Source organism: Netta rufina, assembly GCF_964035555.1.
Source record: "Netta rufina genome assembly, chromosome: 2".
NCBI lineage: Eukaryota > Metazoa > Chordata > Aves > Anseriformes > Anatidae > Netta > Netta rufina.
Genome location: NC_140124.1, coordinates 58,634,126 through 58,653,550, shown reverse-complemented (window position 1 = coordinate 58,653,550; position 19,425 = coordinate 58,634,126). Strand labels below are relative to the sequence as shown.

The 19,425-nt window shown below is 43.3% G+C and overlaps 1 protein-coding gene across 2 annotated transcripts in view; it reads right to left on the bottom strand.

Annotated features, from left to right (window-relative positions):
• Positions 1 to 248: 248 nt before the first annotated feature.
• Positions 249 to 19,425, bottom strand: part of GLI3 (GLI family zinc finger 3) — a gene marked incomplete at both ends in the record, with an annotated part of 191,625 nt that continues 172,448 nt past the window's right edge. For both annotated transcript variants that reach the window (XM_084306660.1, XM_084306661.1), the window contains 5 exons: positions 249 to 2,539; positions 3,709 to 4,036; positions 7,294 to 7,584; positions 11,490 to 11,654; positions 12,253 to 12,402. In XM_084306660.1, the coding sequence (XP_084162786.1) occupies positions 249 to 2,539; positions 3,709 to 4,036; positions 7,294 to 7,584; positions 11,490 to 11,654; positions 12,253 to 12,402 (3,225 nt within the window). The remainder of the gene's footprint in view (positions 2,540 to 3,708; positions 4,037 to 7,293; positions 7,585 to 11,489; positions 11,655 to 12,252; positions 12,403 to 19,425) is intronic.

The window sequence follows — 19,425 nt, the reverse complement described above, 5'->3', positions numbered from 1 at the left end:
AGAGAGAGGCGAGAGAGAGGTGGGGGAATGGGTGTAGCAATACTGATTCAAAACTGAAATGGAAGACAGTTTCTCCCTAGAACACTTTAGGGTTTTCAGAGTCCTTATTCCATAAAAGGAATATACTTGAAACACATCCCATTTAGGTGAGATGAGATTGCTAAAATACATACACAACTAAAAAATATGAGTCTTTTTTCATCTGTTATCTCCAAAGGTTTTTTTTGTTTTGTTTTTGTTTTTCATGTCTATTGCATAACAGCAAGAAACTTGCTTTCTTCTGCAAGTGAGGTCAACAAAGAACTCATGTCCCCAATAGCCATGTTGGTTGTGCTTACGGGCATAGCTGGGAATGTAAGAGACGCTCGGGGAGTGGTGAGGCGTGAGGAATTGCGGGAGAGATTCTGAATGATGCTCGGGCTCAAGGCTCCTGAAATTAAGCTGACATGGTCCCCATCATCTATGATAGCATCAAAATCAATCTGCACACCCTCTAGGCTGTTGTTGTCAAGGCTGTCAACTGTGCTTGATACTTGGTTAGCCCCCGGGGAAAGAAGCTCAGATGAGTTTGCAGTAGCAGTCCCCTGCAGCAGGCAGTTAGCTTCCGAAACAAAGAAAGAACCTGTTTTCATAGCTTGGTGGCTAAAGCCCGTGGTTTGGTCATATAACTGACCAGAGTAATTCTGCACGTTAGAGCAGAACTGCTGTGATTGACCTTGCATCTCCATCTTAACGGTGTTTACCCTGTACGTCTGGTTGCCATCACTTACATGTCCTTGCTGTTGTGTCAGGTTGTTCCTCAATGCATTTTGCCGTCTGTTGCCACTGTAATTGGCACATGGTTGATAACTCTTGGCCACCAACGAACCTGAAGGCTGGCTACCAATGGTGTGAGATACCGGCGGACAACTCTGTGGCCCTTGATAAAGGCTGCTTTGTGAGGTAGGACTAACCTGCCCTAGCATCATCTGATCGGATTGATTGACTCCCTGGTAATGAATTCCATCTCCAACTGGTTGGCTTTGCAAATATTCCTGCTCCATTATATTCCTGTTGTGCATTCCATTTGCCATACTGGTGGCTTGATCACTGGAAGCCATGGGATGTCCAAAGTTTTGCTGGTTCCCATTCACTGGCATGGTGCCACTTCTCAGCTTCTGCCCTTGAATTGCCATGCCACAGGAATTGTCCATTGCCCCAGAAATCATTGGTTGCCTGCTGATGCTTTCACTGTAAGGCTTACTGAGCTGCATGCTGAAAGAATTACTGGCTCCGCTGCCAAGGACATTGTTCTGCTGTAAACCATAGGAAGTGTCGTTTTCCATCAGGTTCTGATAGCCGTTTTGCTGGGCCACGTTGCTTCTCTCCGGGTTCTGCTGCTGAACCATCATGTTGTTATACAGTCCGAAGGCCCGAGTCTGCTGCACTGCTGAGCGCTGACCACATTTCAGTTTTGAAGGAGATAAGTCAGAACTTCCTGAGCTTACTTCATTCCACTGAATGGGCAAATCGCTCTTGTCCGCCTCGGAGCTGGCAGGTTGACTGCTCGTTGGAGGGGCTTGGTCAAAGTTGTTGGGATTGTTATTTCCTAATACTGCGCCGTGATGCATTTTGTTGCTGTCTAGGACATTGTTCAACAGGTGGTCGTACATGCCCTGGTTCTGGGAATTCAGATACTGAACCACATCATCTGGCAGGAGATCCTCATCATTCAAACTGCCACCCGCTTCCATGGTAGCAGCCTCCAGGGCGACGTTCTCGCTGATGCTCGGAGGACAGGGGGAGCTGAAGCCACGGAAGACGCCACCCTCAGAACGGGTATAGTTCTGCAGAACGAGGTTGCGCTTTTCCATGGATGGAGGCAAAGCAGGAGGGTTAAAGCTGTTAAGGCTGTTGAAACGCTGGACTCTAGGGACAGAGAGGTTATCGGAGACCATTCTTAGCGGATCACTGGCTCTCCTTGTCCCGTTTCCTAGAGCATCATGAGACAAAAAATGCCTCCTGCTGTAACCATTTGCCCCACCATCACTACATCTTCGAGGGGCATTCACTGGAGGCAGGGGAGATACTCCGGATTCCCTGCAGTCACCCAAGAGTGCCATCCTTGTTTTGAGGCTCATCCTCTCCATGTTAGGCAGTGGAGTTGGTGGGGGTCCACCGGTAGCTGCTGCATATTTAGCTTTCAGCCTGTATTGCTGGGCTGGGGTGAGGCTGAGAAGGCTTGGTAGGTCATCACACTGGCTCGCTTCACTGGAGCGCCGGGAGGCATCTGTCGAGATGGGGTCATACGAGTCCGCAACACTCACATTCTGTGGTCTTCCCTCAGCCTGCGAGGCGTCGCTGGACCTCCGGCTGGAGAAGCAAGGTGAGATTCCAGAGGACCTGCGGCTGCTCAAGTAGGCTGAACTGATTGTGCTCGTATTGCTGTCCCTCCTGTTCAGCATGTTCAACACAGTGATGTCCGTACTTGAAAGTTCGTTCCTGTTCGGCAGAATAGTCATGGATCCTCCTACACTGCAGCTGCTGTTTGATTGGGTACCTGGAGGCAAAATTCACAGTTAAACAAACAGGCATTACCCCAAAACTGGTACAGAAAACACTCAGTAAAGAAGTAAGGGGAGTACAGAGGGAATGTCTACAACATCATAGCAGTGATCTTTATTGAAAGAAGTAGGGATAAAAACTGTGTCCTTAGGTTAAAAGCTAATTTAGAGACTCAATGGTAACATTTCAGTGTGAATCCCAGCACAAAATTTATAGGCCATAGCCACAAACTGTCATCAGCTGGTGTAGTCCTCTGGCTTGCAGTGCAACTATGCTGACTGATGTGCCAGAAGGACACATTTGTAAGACAGCTTTTTATAGGCAAAATATAATTGAACAGGCATTTGCATGGAATGGCAAAATATACAAATTGGAGGCTATTCAAGGTCATTTCTAAGACTTCTTGAAATGTTCTTGAAATAACTCCTAACAACTGCAAAACATCTTTGCTGGTTTCCTTGTTTTGTTTTGTTTTTAAGTAAACAGAATGCATTTCTTAATTTTACATAGTTTTTTTCTGACTGAATGTGTTTCAGAAAACCTGGGCAGTCATTTCTGGGTAGAAAGCAGAAACCTACAGGTATGTCACAGGCAATGTAGAGGCAGCAGGGACATATGTTTTAGCAACGAGCACCAGCTCATACAAAAACAGCTATGGATCTTCAGGGTCACCTTGCTCCCATTCATGGATATTTCCCTTTAGTAGCAGTAGTATCTGTACATATGATTACTTGTATGTGTGGAAGCAGTTTAAAGGGCAGTCCAGTGCATGCGCACAAAGAGCGTCTTTTTTAAGGTTTTGTCTGCAAGAATTACATACAATGAACTGGTAGATATTTAATTCATCTGCCTTGCCTAAAAATAAGACAGGATTATGCTGATCTTAGGTCCAAACCTTTAACTGTAGAGAATATTTCACATGTGATACATGGCACTCCTGCTGGTCTCCCCTTCTATAAAACATGGGACTATCGGTCGTCCCTCAGGGTTGGTAGCAGGACTTGTAATAAGGGGATAAACAAAAAGTGATCAATTTACGGACTATTCTCACAGCTTCTGAATTTCATAAACTGTGCTAGTCTTTTACAAAGGCTGCAAGATTGAGATAGCAACCAAGAAATTTAAGGACAGAAAGAGTTATCACTCCCGTTACATGCATCTCACCATTTCCTATGAGAGGCGGCAAGGTCGGGGCTTTGGAAGGTGGAACGGGGTTCAGTCTTGGAAGCACTCCGTTAACTTGTTTCAACCTTTCGAATTTCACTTGCTCCATCCATTTGGTCCCTGTCATATTCCTCCTGGCCTGTAAGCCAAGTGCTGTGGTGGCTGTGGAAATGGTAGAGTCCATGATTGGGGTTTCATCGATGACACTGAGGTCTCCTACACTACCGCCACCGGTCAGAGTAAGCTCGATCCCATTGTTGGAATAGTTGCTGATGGGGGACTGTTCGCTGCTGCATGTAGACTGACCACCAGGGCTTGGCTGAGATGTCTGTTGGAGTGCAAGAAGAAACACAAGAACGTGAGGATTAAGCAGACAATGTTAACAGGGTACTTGCAACAAATGTGTATCTGAATGGAGCCAAAGGATACCAAATGTAAAGAAAAGTTTAGCATTAAATGATGACAGCAGTCGTTCATTAGGAGGCTTTCTAGAATACTGACTTTAACTGCAATGAATGCCATTGCAAAACTCGAGACTAAAATCCACTTTAATATCTTGCTGACAGTATATATTATATCTACATGAGCCATTTATGTCAGTTATTCCCATAATTGGGAATTATATCACTTCATACCATTCATGAGCATGCATGTATGCATACTCATGTTTTGGGTATGCACTGTTCCCAATGGAAACTGCAGGTCAATAAACCAGATCATAATTCAGCCATGTTATGAAGTCTAATTTGCAAAGCTAGGCTTGCAGCAAACAAACAAACAAGATTCCAACAGCACTGGAATTTGTTTTTCGCCTTTTTTTTTTTTTTTAATTAGACTTGTGGCTAAAGAACGTAAGTATTTTCCAAGCTTAAGGCTCATTGTTACAAGCAGTGGTTGGCCAGAAATGTTGGCGTGTAATAAAACAGGGACAGAGCATCAGTGCAAAAATACTGTATCATATTATCAGCGTCCTGAAGGACCCTAGCAGTGTGCTCTAAATTATTTCATCTCTGCCCTGTATCAAGAAGGTGATGATCCACAGAATCAAATCCTTTGTTTCATTAGAATCTTCTAAGTACACAGTACAGCCCGCTATCTATGGGAATATAAATCTGCTGCAATAGTTTCTTCTTTCTTAACAGTGTTCCCTGCTGATGTAGAAGGATTCTTGGGGAAGTACAAGCTTGATTTATTTTTTATACTCATAAGGTTCTTGTAAAAGAATCGGAAAATTCCTCTAACAAACTGAAATACTAAGGCAAATAGACTGACAAACAAAACAGACAGCAAGACAGACAGAAGTCTCTGGAAGTAGCATCTTACTGTAGCTTGTATCACTGTGACCACAAATCTGTGCATGCAGTGATTATTTTGCTCCCAAGAACAGTTTCATGTTAATATTTAATGTTTTTCAGCTTTTTTTGTTGTTTTGTTTTGTTTTGTTTTTGACCAGCCTGTGATTTTTATGAACAGTCTTACTGAAAAATGCTAGCTAGCATTTCTGAGGTAGCAGTGACGGCTCTCTCTTTTAACATCAGTGAATGAAGGCAGAGAGGCATGGCAATACTCTAGTTTCATATGCCCCTGAGGAGTCCATTCAGATGCAATAACTATTTTATTATTTCTAACTTGAACGATGATACTTAGAATTTACGAGGCCACACTGAGCAAGTTGATTTCCAAATGCTGGCCATGGCAGATTTGGTGACAAGAATAGAAGCAACTGTTATTACACAGAAGAGAGCTTACGTTTCTGGACAATAGCTCCGTGCCATATGGAAGAAGAGCACTAATGGTTAGAAGCTTGTTCTTGTAGCCATGTGTCAAGATCACAGTGAGGTAGGTTACAGAAGTAAGAACAGCATTATGGGAAACATATACTTCTAGGTGTGCAACAGCAAAAAGAAAAAAAAAATTTAAAAAAAAAACTATTTCATCTAGAGGGTAAGGTTCAAAGACATTTCTGAAGATATTTCACCAATATAAGCCAGATTTTTCACATGTCAAGTGTTGCAAAATGCTCACAGCACATTACATTTGGGAATGAGTTTGATGGATTGCACATTACTAAATAAATGAATGATTGGACAACAGGCAGAAGGCTAAAATAAAGACATAAATAATGTTGCAATAAGAAAAACAGCAGAAAAGTTTAAATGCCCTCACCTTATTACCCACTGTCCTTAGGAAGTTAGAACAAGACATTTAAGAGCATTAGACAGAAAAGACATCGGATTAGTTAAAAAACAGAAAGCGTATCTCAATTCATACATGCAGTAAAAAACAGGAAACACAGGATTGTTTTTAGAAGATACTTTCAGTGAGAAATATCAAACACTATGCAAGTAATCAGAACTAATATCCCTCTGACGCAAGTTATATTCATATTGAAACCATCTATATTCAACAGCTCAATATACCTCAATAATGCTATGGATTGAGGTAACTAGGCAAGAGGTGAATGGGTTTTGTTCCTTTGTAATCTAAGGTAGCTATCACCAAAGAGAGCAGAGGGTCTCCTTGGGACTTCACAGGGAGTTAACTCTGTGTCCTTGTAAGTTTACGAGTTCGGGATTAATATTCCACCGTTTGGGCATAAGCCTTCAGCACAACATAGCAGTAACTTGTATTTCACTGAGTAATCATTTTGAATTACAGCACGAAGATTAACCATATGAGCAGCTTTTGGAGGCCTCATAGGTGTAGTGCCCAAGGGTTGATCCAGATGAATTGTGGACCCAGACATGGAAAAGGATGGAGGTCTAGTAAACTAGTAAAGGCCTTTACTAGTTTTAACCATTGTGGACAGGATGGTCCACGGAATGCAGGCAGATGAAAGAAGAACTTCTTAATTTAATTTAGCATGTCAGAAAATGGAATAAATATTACCCAGAAGCTCTAAGAAGAGCAATACGGTCCTTTCAACATTCAACTACTAATTCAATTTAATTTACTTAAATTAGACTAATTTGGTCAAGTTAGATTAAATATCACATTAACATAAGAGGCCACATCATAACAGAGATCAAATATTATCAAAATATCTCTTCCTGCTGTTAAAGATATTCACCTTATCCCGTTTTCAGTTTGATACAGTTTGTTAAGACTTGACAACCTCAAGCCCGTAAAATCTGATTCTTTCTCCAGGTTCTCCATAGTTACCATTGTCAACGTTATCACTGTAGTATTTTGAACTGTTTTATTTGTGCTCTGGTTTTGAGCCTGCAGCATTCACATTCTCTAACTGTCTTCTGTAAACAGGAGAGTGGAAAAAAACTGCCTTTTTAAAATGAAAGCTATGATTTTCTCATAATATGCTGATTCCAGAAGATGGAGTTTTAAGAGAAACAATTATTGTGAGAGTTGCCAGCACTGCACTTACTGCATATTGCACAGACTAGATGTAATCTTTTTATTTGCTATTTCTTAGGCTTTAAAAACATTTTACAATGTAAACGAAAAGGAAAACCTCACAAAACCCAACCTTGTGAGCTAGAGTTTATGGGTTTGAGCATTTCATAAAGGGATTATTAAGCCGTTATAAAGAGAGAAAGGACAAAGGGAATGGCACGGTGTATTGCATACCATTGGTTTTTCTGCCTTGACCGCTTTCACTTGGAGGCATTCTTCGCGCTTTGAGGTAGTGTTGCTGAGGTCCTTCTGCTCTCCAATTGCACCCTGAGTCTGCTGGCCCGGTGATCGTGTCTGAGAGTGGCTGCCTGGGTCTCTGGGTGGCGGAGGCCTCGGGTGAATATCTCCCCGCTGCTTCTTGGTGACATGTGCCTCCGGGCCATGCACGGTCTTCACGTGTTTCCGGAGAGAACTGGGGTCTGTGTAGCGCTTTGTGCAGCCTGGGATCTTGCAAACATACGGTTTCTGCCAAGCCAGGAAAAAACACTTAAATTAGATTTAATTCCATATGGGACTCCTGAAGAACTCCTCGGAGCACAGCTGGTGCTACAGTTCTACACTTTCACAGTGAATTTGTTATCTAATTTATGGTCTCTAGAGTGACTGCATCTAGTCAAAACTATTGATTTCCCCTGGTTTTGAAGGTACTCATTAATGCTGCACAGCTTACAGAGGGCAGAGCCTCACATGATACGAACTGGCACAGCTTTGATTTACCACAGCAGCAGAGCCAAGAGAGCGATGGCAATTTATGAATTTATGAAGACTGGCCCAACTTTGAATCCTGTCCATTGCTCTCAGCAGTTTGATATCCTGTTTGCAGTACACAGAGGCAAACAATCCCCTTCAGAACATGTTGGGACATTTTTTCAGGCAGGAGTATCTGAGGAAGAACTCCTTTCTTGGCCCTGTCAGATCACTAGTTTAAATGTCAAAGCACAGGACTCAATTCCACAAGCATTTTCACACTGCATCAATATATTCAATAGTAATATTATTGCTACTAGCATAACTAATCACTCACTTTATTTAAAACTAGCTTCCTTTGTCTATGAATTTCACTTTTTCAGTAAGCAATGTGGAGAAAAGTAAATGTACTGTCTTGTAATCTCACCAAGACTTTCTTTGTTCTTATATTATGAGAGGATTAGAAAGGAAGAGTTGAGCCCTTCCTAAACACTCTAATTGCCTTGGGAAACAAAGTATCATTCACTCACTTTTATTACTGAATTGTTTCCAAGAAACTACTATTTTTAGTCTTATTTACACTAACCCTCAAGAAAAAAAGAGATCCTCATGCAGAGTTCCTTAAAGGGGTTTTCGGTCTGTTTATACATGGCACTAGGGAGACTTTGACAAATGTGGCTTCTTAATAGCTATCTATGGCCTGAGCCTGCTTCCACTGACGTCAGTGGAAAAAAACTCCCATTGACTTGAATGGGAGCAAAAATGTCAATTGTTAGTAACGTAAAGTTGATGCTGAGCTACTGAGGCAGGTTTTTCTCAAGATGCTATGGAAACGTACATCAGCTAGTTCTCTTACGGTTATGACAGATCTTCATCAAGATATCTGAGCTGCTTTTAAATCTGCTTATAGGTTACTTAAAATCAAAATAGGACTGTGAGGAAGTGCTGAATTGGGTCGATGCTTTCCAGTGGCATTCATGGCAGGCCCTACATCAGTATACATTGCCTAAGATGTTAGCCCGATAACAGTGAAGGGAATTTTTCAATTGTCCTTCCTGCTGCACCTACCAGAAATGATGTGCGATAGATAACCTTTCTTGGTGACTTACTGCTTGACATGAAACAACAGGCAGCATGTCTGCAAGTTTGTGAGGATCTTATTCATCAACTGCTGTTACACAACAAACAGATTGGTTCAGACAGTGCACAAAATGGAAGTCAGATATGGGTAAGACTTTGGTGAACATCCGTCTGTATTTTCTATATTGGTGACAATACACAAAGTAGCTGCTGGGCTTCAGTGTATTTGTTAGGCTGCTGAGGCCACATGCTCTAAGGACAGGGCAGATTCAGGTATGTGCAATGCTCTCTGCTTTCCTTGTGACTCAAGGGATGCTGCAGGGACCACGGAACTGTAACAAGATGAATGCTCCTAGATTCTGCCAGCCCATTCGTGACAGGCCTGACAGAAAGCTAGAGAAGGATTTTGCCGTGAAAATGAATGCAGCTGGTGTGGTTTCAGAACCATACAGTCAGCGTGGAGATATGTCCTGCCTTGCTAGAACTTTCTGATTTAGCCTGAAGGTGAAGGCATAATAGGGGACAGGTCAAGCAGAATCACAGAATCATTTAGGTTGGAAGAGACCTCCAAGATCACCCAGTCCAACCTCTGACCTAACACTAATCAGTCCTCCACTAAACCCTATCCCTAAGCTCTACATCTAGAAGTCTTTTAAAGACCTCCAGGGATGGTGACAACCAGTTCCCCGGGCAGCCCATTCCAGTGCCTAACAACCCTTTCAGTAAAGAAGTTTTTCCTAATATCCAACCTAAACCTCCCCTGGTGCAACTTTAGCCCATTCCCCCTTGTCCTGTCACCAGGCACGTGGGAGAACAGACCAACCCCCACCTCACTACAGCCTCCTTTAATGTACCTGCAGAGAGCGATAAGGTCGCCCCTGAGCCTCCTTTTCTCCAGGCTGAACAAGCCCAGCTCCCTCAGCCGCTCCTTGTAGGACTTGTTCTCCAGGCCCCTCACCAGCTTCGTCGCCCTTCTCTGGACTCGCTCAAGCACCTCGATGTCCTTCTTGTAGCGAGGGGCCCAAAACTGAGCACAGTACTCGAGGTGCAGCCTCACCAGAGCTGAGTACAGGGGGACGATCACCTCCCTAGCCCTGCTGGTCACACCGTTTCTGATACAAGCCAGGATGCCGTTGGCCTTCTTGGCCACCTGAGCACACTGCTGGCTCATATTCAGCCGACTATCAACCAATACTCCCAGGTCCTTCTCTGCCAGGCAGCTTTCCAGCTACTCATCTCCCAGCCTGTAGCTCTGCTTGGGGTTATTGAGCCCCAGGTGCAGGACCCGGCACTTGGCCTTATTGAACTTCATGCAGTTGACCTCAGCCCATCGGTGCAGCCTATCCAGATCCTCCTGCAGAGCTTTCCTACCCTCAAGCAGATCGACACACGCACCTAACTTGGTGTCATCTGCAAACTTACTGAGGGTGCACTCGATGCCCTCGTCCAGATCATCGATGAAGATACTAAAGAGGACCGGCCCCAGCACCGAGCCCTGGGGGACGCCACTAGTGACTGGCCTCCAACTGGACTTGACTCCATTTACCACGACTCTTTGGGCCCGGCTATCCAGCCAGTTTCTAACCCAACGAAGCGTGCGCCAGTCCAAGCCAAGAGCAGCCAGTTTCTTTAGGAGAATGCTGTGGGAAATGGTGTCAAAAGCCTTACTGCAGTCAAGGTAGACCACATCCATAGCCTCTCCCTCATCCACCCAGCGTGTCACTTTGTTACAGAAGTAGATCAACAGAGACTGAACTCCCCCAAGATATGAGATTAAGATGATGTAACTTGTGTAACCTGAAATGGGGCAACAGGAAGAGGGACAAAGCACCAAGATGGTGTAACTCATAAAAAGGGGTCAGCGCTAACAGGAAACACACAGAGGTGTTACACTGAGAGTTGGTGAGATGGCTGTGACTGCCACAGTGAGTTTCTCTGGAAAAGAACAAATTCCCACCACTGCATCCCTGCTCTGTGAGGTCTTTTCTGAATAGACAGAAAGAGTGAAATAGCCCAGGGAAGAGGGAAAATGCATAACTCAGAACTTCTATGGCAACCCAAATTTTCCAGCCTCTGCAGACTTCTCTATACTTGTCAGCAGCTGCTGCAAAGGACTTTGCAAGATGCTGCGGAGCCTGGCTGCGCAGTCTTTGCTCTTGCTCTGCTGGAAGTGGTGAGGAGTGCAAGAGGCTGCAGCTCCTTTCCTCCCCGAGCAAGAACTGTGGCTCGACAGCCACCAGATGTCAGCACACAACAAGGCAAGAGGACACGCTCTAGGGGCTGAATGAGCCCAGAGAGCTCCAGAGGGAAAAATGATCACAGCATGTCAGCTTCAAACACTTCCCTGGTTAATACACATACTTATACTCGCCTCCCTTCTACCCTCCATTCCCTCACACTTAATAAAATGACCTATAGATTCTTTAGATCCCTGTGACACTAAGATGATTGTGCTGGTAAGAGCTGTCTAATATTTATCCCCTTCAGGTTGCTGAGATTTCTATGTCTGTCCTCTGTAATAAGTTGCTATGACTACATTGCAGATCTTTTTGACTCAGGATTTTTTTTTTTATTATTATTTTTTGGAAGCCGTGTTTACTTACCTCATTGGAATGAGTCCTGTTTTGGTGCTTGGCCCTGTCGGATGCATTGGAGAAGGCTTTGTTGCAGCCTTCGTGTTCACACACATATGGTTTCTCTCCAGTGTGAGATCTCAAGTGCGTTTTCAAGTTTTCTAGTCTGGAGTAGGCCTTCGTACACCCTTCAAACTGCAGACAAGAAGTAAGACAAGTCTGGATTAATTTTAATATTTGTACTTGCAAGAAATGGTAAAAGCTGACCTATAAAAATTTAGAAACTTTCCAAGCCTTCATAACCTTGCGCAATTTAGTTTTGTTTTGATTTCTTGGATTTTAAATTTACCCCTGCAAAATCCATCATATCTCAAGTTAAAATGCCTCCAGCACTATGTAAATCTTCTCTTATAGGAGAGGACAGTATTTGCATACTTCATCTAAGACAGAAATCCACTGCAAAATCACTAGGAGACTGGTGGCCAGCAATAATACCCAGATGTAGCTTTGTAAGAGAAAGTGCTTTTAAATAATTAAGCAAATTGAGCCCTGTGTAATATTGCCCCTGGGGCTTTTTTGCTCTCTAAATCTGAAGAATGGGCCAAATTATCCAGTGAATCCCCTCTCCTAAACTTCTTATCATCTGGGCCAGCTGGATAATGAAGCAGACATAGCAATCTCTTCCCCAGTAGATGCCTGGTGGACAAGAGGTCAGGACATGCAGCATCTATGCTGTTCTGCTCCCTGTAGGAAGCCTCAGCTTCCCTTTCAAAGCCCAGAGCCCTTTACTCACAGTGCATTTGTGTGGCTTTTCCCCTGTATGTCTCCTCATGTGGACCACCAGCATATACTGGGCTTTGAATGGTTTCTGCTCCCGGGAACAGTCCAGCCATCGGCACACAAACTCTTTCTTCTCACCATGTATATGGTCATTGTTTATATGCTGTTCAGGTAGAAGACAGATCACAGATTAATAGAAATGTAACTTCATCATCGGCCTTACTGCTAACTTATACTGAAAGAGGAACAGAGGCTCAGGTGTGAACTGAGATCTTGAGGTGCCAAAAAAGTAAGATTGTCAGTACTCCAAAGAGAACACAGGGTTTAAATTACACATCACACTGGAAGTCCACTAAGGCCCATGAATTCATTTCTACTGACGTCAACAGGCTTGGGATCAGGCCTCAGGGACACAGGCTGTTAAATGGGTCCTGGATAATCTCATGCACAGCACCACTTACATGATTCACATTGAGTAATGGTTTCTTGGATGAGGGAAGCCTTAAGTGCCACTCAACACAAACAAGGATTACAAAATCAAGCCTTTAAAAAGATGTCCTCCAACCTCAAAAATCAACACCATTGTTAAACCAAGTTTCCATCAAATCTTTTAACTCACTCCCTTATTACCTGTTTTCTTTCAGTATTGGCTTAGTGTATAGATTGTGGTGGGGAAAACAAAACCCTACGTAGTCCAGTAACTAAAAACTCTGAGCACAGAAGCATCCATCAAGCCAGCTTTTGCCATTGTGAAGCATGACCTACCTGAAAGCCTCTGAGAACAACTACCCTGGGCCTGGGCCTGCTGACACTCATGCACGTCATGTTTGTGGTCAGTGTAATCTATATGAGCAGATCCACAGTCAGCCCAGGGCTGTGTACCTTTTTACTCTTTCAGAAAAATAGCTTGCTCTGTTTACCTTCATCACGATCCAGTTTGGCAGAGTATTTAAATACAGATTTAATTCTCGCTGATTCAGATTCTGAGCAAAAACAGACGGGTGAACAAAGGCCAGCCTCAAGTTATTAAGGCGTAACTGTTGAATTTCTTTTTGCACAACTTCAGAAAACAACAAAAGCATCCTACAGCAGGACTTTCAAAGGTGCACAAAGGCTGGAATTTCAGCAGGAGCTACCTGACTCGTCCTCCCAAAGTCTCTTTGAGAAACGCTGCCTCAGAGACTTCATCATTGCTGTGTTTTCTACCACAACATTTTATCTGTGCCACTAGATGGCTGCATTTCTCAGCAAATGTGATTATTTTCATTAGAATGTGAGAAAAGCTCCTTCCAGAGTTTTATACATGATCGTAGCACAGAGATGAAATCAGTATCTGCTCCATAAGTAGCTTGCAGAAAAAGCCAGCCATACAGAAACTCAGTAGTTCATACTGGAATAGAAAGAAAGGTAATCCCCATCTTTTCTAAGGTCCTGAAAACAATCAGAAAACCAAATAAAATCACTTATGTTCGGAATTATACAGCATCCCCATGGCAAACACATGTGCGTTGCCTGTAAAAGATGACTGCTCTTTTCTCTTTCTGAAACTTTATTATTATTTCTTAAAGTTTCTGATGGTGCACAGAGTGTATGAACAGAACAGATGTGCTGGACAAAGTACAGCATGTAATCTGCAGGGGTTTATGTTTCAAATGCCTGTCTCCATAGTCCCTTTGCATTACGCACGCCTGTACCAAACGCGTACAGATGCCCAGCATTGTGAAATAGAACCAGAACACTAAAATTAGGTTAAAGTGTGCTCTTCTTGCTTGAAAGAAAAAGAAGTAAAGGGGCAAAACTTAATACATTCTTGGCCACACCTTCCTGTAAATACTACAGACTGTGAGCTGTTTGGTTAAACCTACATGGCTAAGAGGTATATAATATAAAATTGGGTGGATAAGACAAGTCTTTCTATTTGATAGAAAATCTTCAAAACTGGTTCAATCAGTTCACAACAGCAGTCCTCTTTACCTGTCCTGAGTGGACACACACACTGTGGATGCTCTTTCAGAGACATTCTCTTTAGGACACTTTTTGTCGCTCCAAATGAGCTTGCACCTTGCCTCCAGAAATGTAGCCTTTTTCAGTGTGAGCATCCTTTAAATCTACCCTTTCTCATGGGCAAGCTGCTCCTTTCCTCATCCCTTCTCCTGTCCAGGCTCACTGCAGCTGCTGAAAAAGCTCACCCAGGATCATGACTGAATCATCCACCTCTGTACATCACTGCACTGTCTCATCTGTCAAGCATCTTGTGATCACCTTCACTTCACTGTGTAACTGTGTCACTCCATAGTCACCTGCTCTTCTCTCTTACCTTGTCACTCCTTTCCTGTTCCCTCTACTCTGGCTACAATCAACCCCCTCTTTGCACTGTTCCTGTTCGCTGCATTGATGCTCCAAGAGGCCTCTGAGGGCTTGCCTGCAAAGCCATCTTGTTCTCATTTAACCCCTCTGAGGATCCTCACCTTCAGGTAAAACCCAGAAGAAATGAGCTCATTACATCATCTGCTAATCTGGGTAATTTCTGTAGCTCTCACATGGCCTCCGCTGCTTTTTGTCTGACCAAACCTCTCAATTGCTTTTTGCAGCAGGGCAATGTTTTAGCAGACCTACAGAAGCATCTGAATAGCGGAAGGCTGGTCTGGAAGAAGAGCCTTGCTACACATGAAATGAGCACAAGTATGAGGACAACAGCAGAACTCAGCATTGCTCTCAGGTAAGAACTGCCTTTGTTACCCTGACTGCGTAGGGCCAGATTCAAATACCCTTGCACACCCAAGGTGTGACTGGAAAACTGATCGGCCATCTGCTATGGACACCTAGGAAGTACTATACCAATAAAACAGGTACTAAATCTACAGTACAGGGATTTTTTTTAATGATTGTAATCTGGCAGAAAACAATGTTCAATATTTAAAGCACATTTAAAGGAAGGGGGAGGTCTCCCTGTGCAAACAACAGCAATTAGAAAAGTTCAGAAGTTTGTGAACTTTGGCATTCAGGTTCTTTGACTCAGATAATTACCTTTGGATTTTGCATGGTGTTTTTGACTCCCCAGTTCTCTATTATGAGAGGGAATGAATAGTTTTGAGCTTGTAAAACAAAGAACAGTCAGGAATAAGAGTATTATGCAAAGCAGAAGCTTTGGTACAGTACAATAAGGATTTATAGGGTTTCAATTTATAATCTGTTTGTAACCTTATTACACCCATGAAATGTCACATTCCAGGGACTAGATCAGAAGGATTTTTTTTTCTTGGTAAAATTGAATTTTGATGCAGTTTCAGGCTTTGAAAAGGCTTCTCTTTTAATTTTGTAGACCCAAACCTGCAAGTTTTACTTACATTGGTAATCCTTATGACAGTAAATAGGCGCATGAAAGCCAACGATATTACTCCCTAGTGTCAGGCTTGCTAATATAAGGCTCTGAAGCACCAGCTCAGAACTATTAAGAATTTCTGACCTGAAAAAAAAAAAAAATAAAATAAAAAAAAAGCCCTGCTAAAGGCTGGTATTCTAGTAGCTATATCCCACTGCATACAGCTCTAAAAAGCTGCTAAACAGGGATCATTTGCAGAATTCCAGTCACTTTCATGCCATTTCAATGCTTTTTACCAAACCTCAGTCTGTCCTTGCTGTTTTTATTTAAAGAATGCTGCTATTAACATTTGGCTACAAGGTGAACAGAGGGAGCTGACCTCTACACTGATTTTGGTTTTAGAGTGCCCTAACTTTGAAGAAGGAAGCTCTGAGGTAGATTTCAATTCCAGTACAAGAAACAGCCAACAGATGTATTGAAATTAAGGCTGAACTTGGTGTGACATCTCTGCTGAGGAAGCTCCAAAAACTGGCATCTGGAAGCACAACCTGCATCATCCTGGAAGCATAAATGCTTACACAGTAAGAAACATTATTTTAAAAGGGAACACGCTGGAAAATACATGTTCTTAGACGATCAATGCACACTCTGCATGTAACTCCATATTGCAGCAGATAATGAGATGAAATTGGAAGTGGGACCTGTAATAATCTTAGTGCTTCGCTTCCCTCCGCTATGTGTTTTTTTTTTTAGAATAAAGGCAATGTATAAGCATATCCAAGTTGACTGCCTGGTACCGTTAGTTATTCAATACATAAACAAAGGCCACATGTGCTGTCACAGTAGTCAAACAGCAGCAGGAAAGCCTGCCCTTCACACCAGTGGAATGAGCTGGAACAACAGAAAAAGAGTGATTGTCACCTGCAACTGAGATTACATCTGAAAAGGAAGTGTCATTTGAGGGATAAAGCAGAAAAAATGGGCAATGCTGCTTTCTACCCTGAACACACTACCCCAGAATACACTAGGAAAAAACTAGGAAGGGACCACGCTACATTGGTAAATTGAGTAAGAAGGCATCATATCAGCATTGCCAAAAATTGCTCTAATTTCAATTATACAATGACAATTTTAGGCTTTTTTAGCCTCTCAGTTATTCCCCTGTATTTTAAAAACTAAAAAGTAGGTGCTAAATAAAATAGCTCCTCGCTAAACCTAACTACTGACTTTAAGCAGAAGAAGCACTTAAAGCGTCTTCTAGCACATCTACCATCTTCCCCTGAACTGTGCTGCCAAAGAAAAGCCCTCAAACCAGCAGAGCTGCTGCGTTTGGTACGTAGGAAATGAAGAGCGAACTGTGAAGAAGCACTGCAGTGGGACAGCTGGTAAATACAGCTTATCCTGCAGCTGCACGAGGGAGTCGCAGAGCCCTCAAGCTGCACAGGGGAAATATGCAGAGACTGTGTCCAGCACTAACAGACTCAGCGGCTCTGAGGCTGGTTTGGAAGGGGATTAGTTGTCTCTGACCTGTTGGTCCCGCAGGGAACACTCCTATTTACATGTTTTGCAGAGGGGATGGAGATTTGTACAGTTAGAAACAGGAGGGGGCTTCCTGGTCATCAAGCCCACCCTGCTATGGCAAGCTCCACTGTGTGTAATCCTGTTCATGAACCCAGCAAGCTTCATCTTCTGTGCTGGTACTCTGCTCCCTCTGTCCCCAGTGGAAAGCTGCTCTAGGAACTCACTCCTCTGCTGGTTAGCAACTCATTTCTAGCTTCGATTTATTTGCGGCCAATTTATACTCATTTGTTCTCGTGCCAAAGCTACCCTTCAGCTTAAACAGCTACATCCCTGCATGGTATTTATTTCTCTTCATAGCTCACCCCCAAGTAATCTACAGACTATACTCTCCTCTCTGCCTTCACTTGCTGGATTAAATGAACTGGTGCCCTCTGGTCTTCTCTACGATGACCAAGTCCTTGCTCCCTGTCTCCTACCTTGCTTTGGCTCGAGCTGTGGAAGTCCCCACGTTGTGCCTGTCACTCTGTGCCTACGTTCCTCGTTGCTGCTTCCAGGACTGTGCTATCCCGTCCCACCTCAGCAGTCCTCCCAGCCCTGCTCTTCACCTCTTCTAGGCCAGAGCTCACCTCCTTGGCCACAACAGTACGAAGTACACCAGAGCTAACCAGACCTGGCATAACAGCATTCAGACTTCCCTAACCCTGTGTAGATGTAAGTACAGATCTCTCTTTCTCTTTGGATAGTTACTTGAGACCATTTACAAAGCACCTGAAGGCCTCATACTTGTTAATTTCTCTCTCCTAACAACAAACCTTGGGAAATAGTATCTGCTACTGCAGCCACACTAGAGATGGAGACTTAAGGCTCAGGAAAAGTAAAACCTAAACTACACGCACTGAAGTATTTAGATTTCTGATTCCCACTGAACGTAGCCGCTCCTTCCTGAGCAGTATGCATACTGTTGAGGTCCTTGACCCACACAGCTTCCTGAGATGGATGAGCAGTTGTAAAAAGAGCATCATCATTCAGCAAAGTGACAGGGCAGCACTTAAGCAAGTGCCCATGCTTGCCTGCTCCCCAGGGATGCAATCCACGGCTCATCACTGCTCCTCGATACCATTTTAGGTAGTCAGGCAACTAAGAGACGACATCAGCCAGGCCTCCCCTACCATCTCATTAACATCTCGATAAAGATTAACTCCATGATCCATGGCAAGATGGACAGACAAAAGCTTTGTAAAGAAGTCAGGGTATAAAGGAGGTCCTGGTGAGGCAGGAAATACCCTGCAACAATAGAAATCCCATTGTGAGGAGGCAAAAAAAATGCATCTCTGTAGAGTGAAATCCCCAGCAGACTGTTCAGACACATTCCAATCACTGCAATCGAGTCTCTTGCTAACCTCTGTGACACTCTGTTAGAACAATGCATGCATTTTAATTTCCTCTTATCTGCTGGAAAATAGGTATGGATCCCTTCTGTCCTTCCCCTACTAAAGATCATTTGCAGACACAACCAGGTTAAACAACCACAAGAGTATGCTTTTGACCTTGTGTCCTTAGGGTGGCATAAGTATTTAAGTCATTTTTAGTTCCTAAGACAGAAGAAGCACTTAAGCTGCTTTAAAGCCTTACGGTGGCATAAATGCCTAAGCCGCTTTCAGTTCCTAAAGCCAAGTCAAAGCCATAGTTATACATGAAGAACTCAGCATTTCTGCATAGGCACATGCCTGTGGAGAAGCTCAGATAACTATCTCCACTCCTGCTTCCTTTCCTTTGGACGCATATTCCACTAGAGTCCTTGCAGCTGTCTTGCATACTTTATAGAAGATTTAAGAAATACTCTAGTGACAGATATTTACTAATGCTAATTAGCAACATGACAATTTATACAGTCCCCCGATCTGGCCCAAAGCGGCTCAGTGCCTTGACAATCTTGACACCTTTGCTGAAACGCAACACCCACAGTTAAAATCAGCTGGATCTTTAAAGCACTGCCCAGCAATTTCCTCTGTGTATAATGAATGGACTAAACACTGTGTCTGCACACACATTGAACTCCTCACTCTGCAGTGTTTGATCTTGTCATTCAACCTCAATAATTAATTTTCAAAGTTTTCCACTACAAACAAATGAAGCCCCCTGCTCTCCCCCAAGATTTGGTCATGAATGTAAACCTCGATGTGGACTAGTGGCAGACCACAGGTCAGCAGTCAGATATTTTGGGATTACATATGAGAGAGGAGTGCGACTTATTTAATAGTACAACTAAATATGTGGCACGAGTGTTTATAACTCCAGCATGACTAGAAAGGTTTTATTCATTCCATTAAGAAAAATAATCAA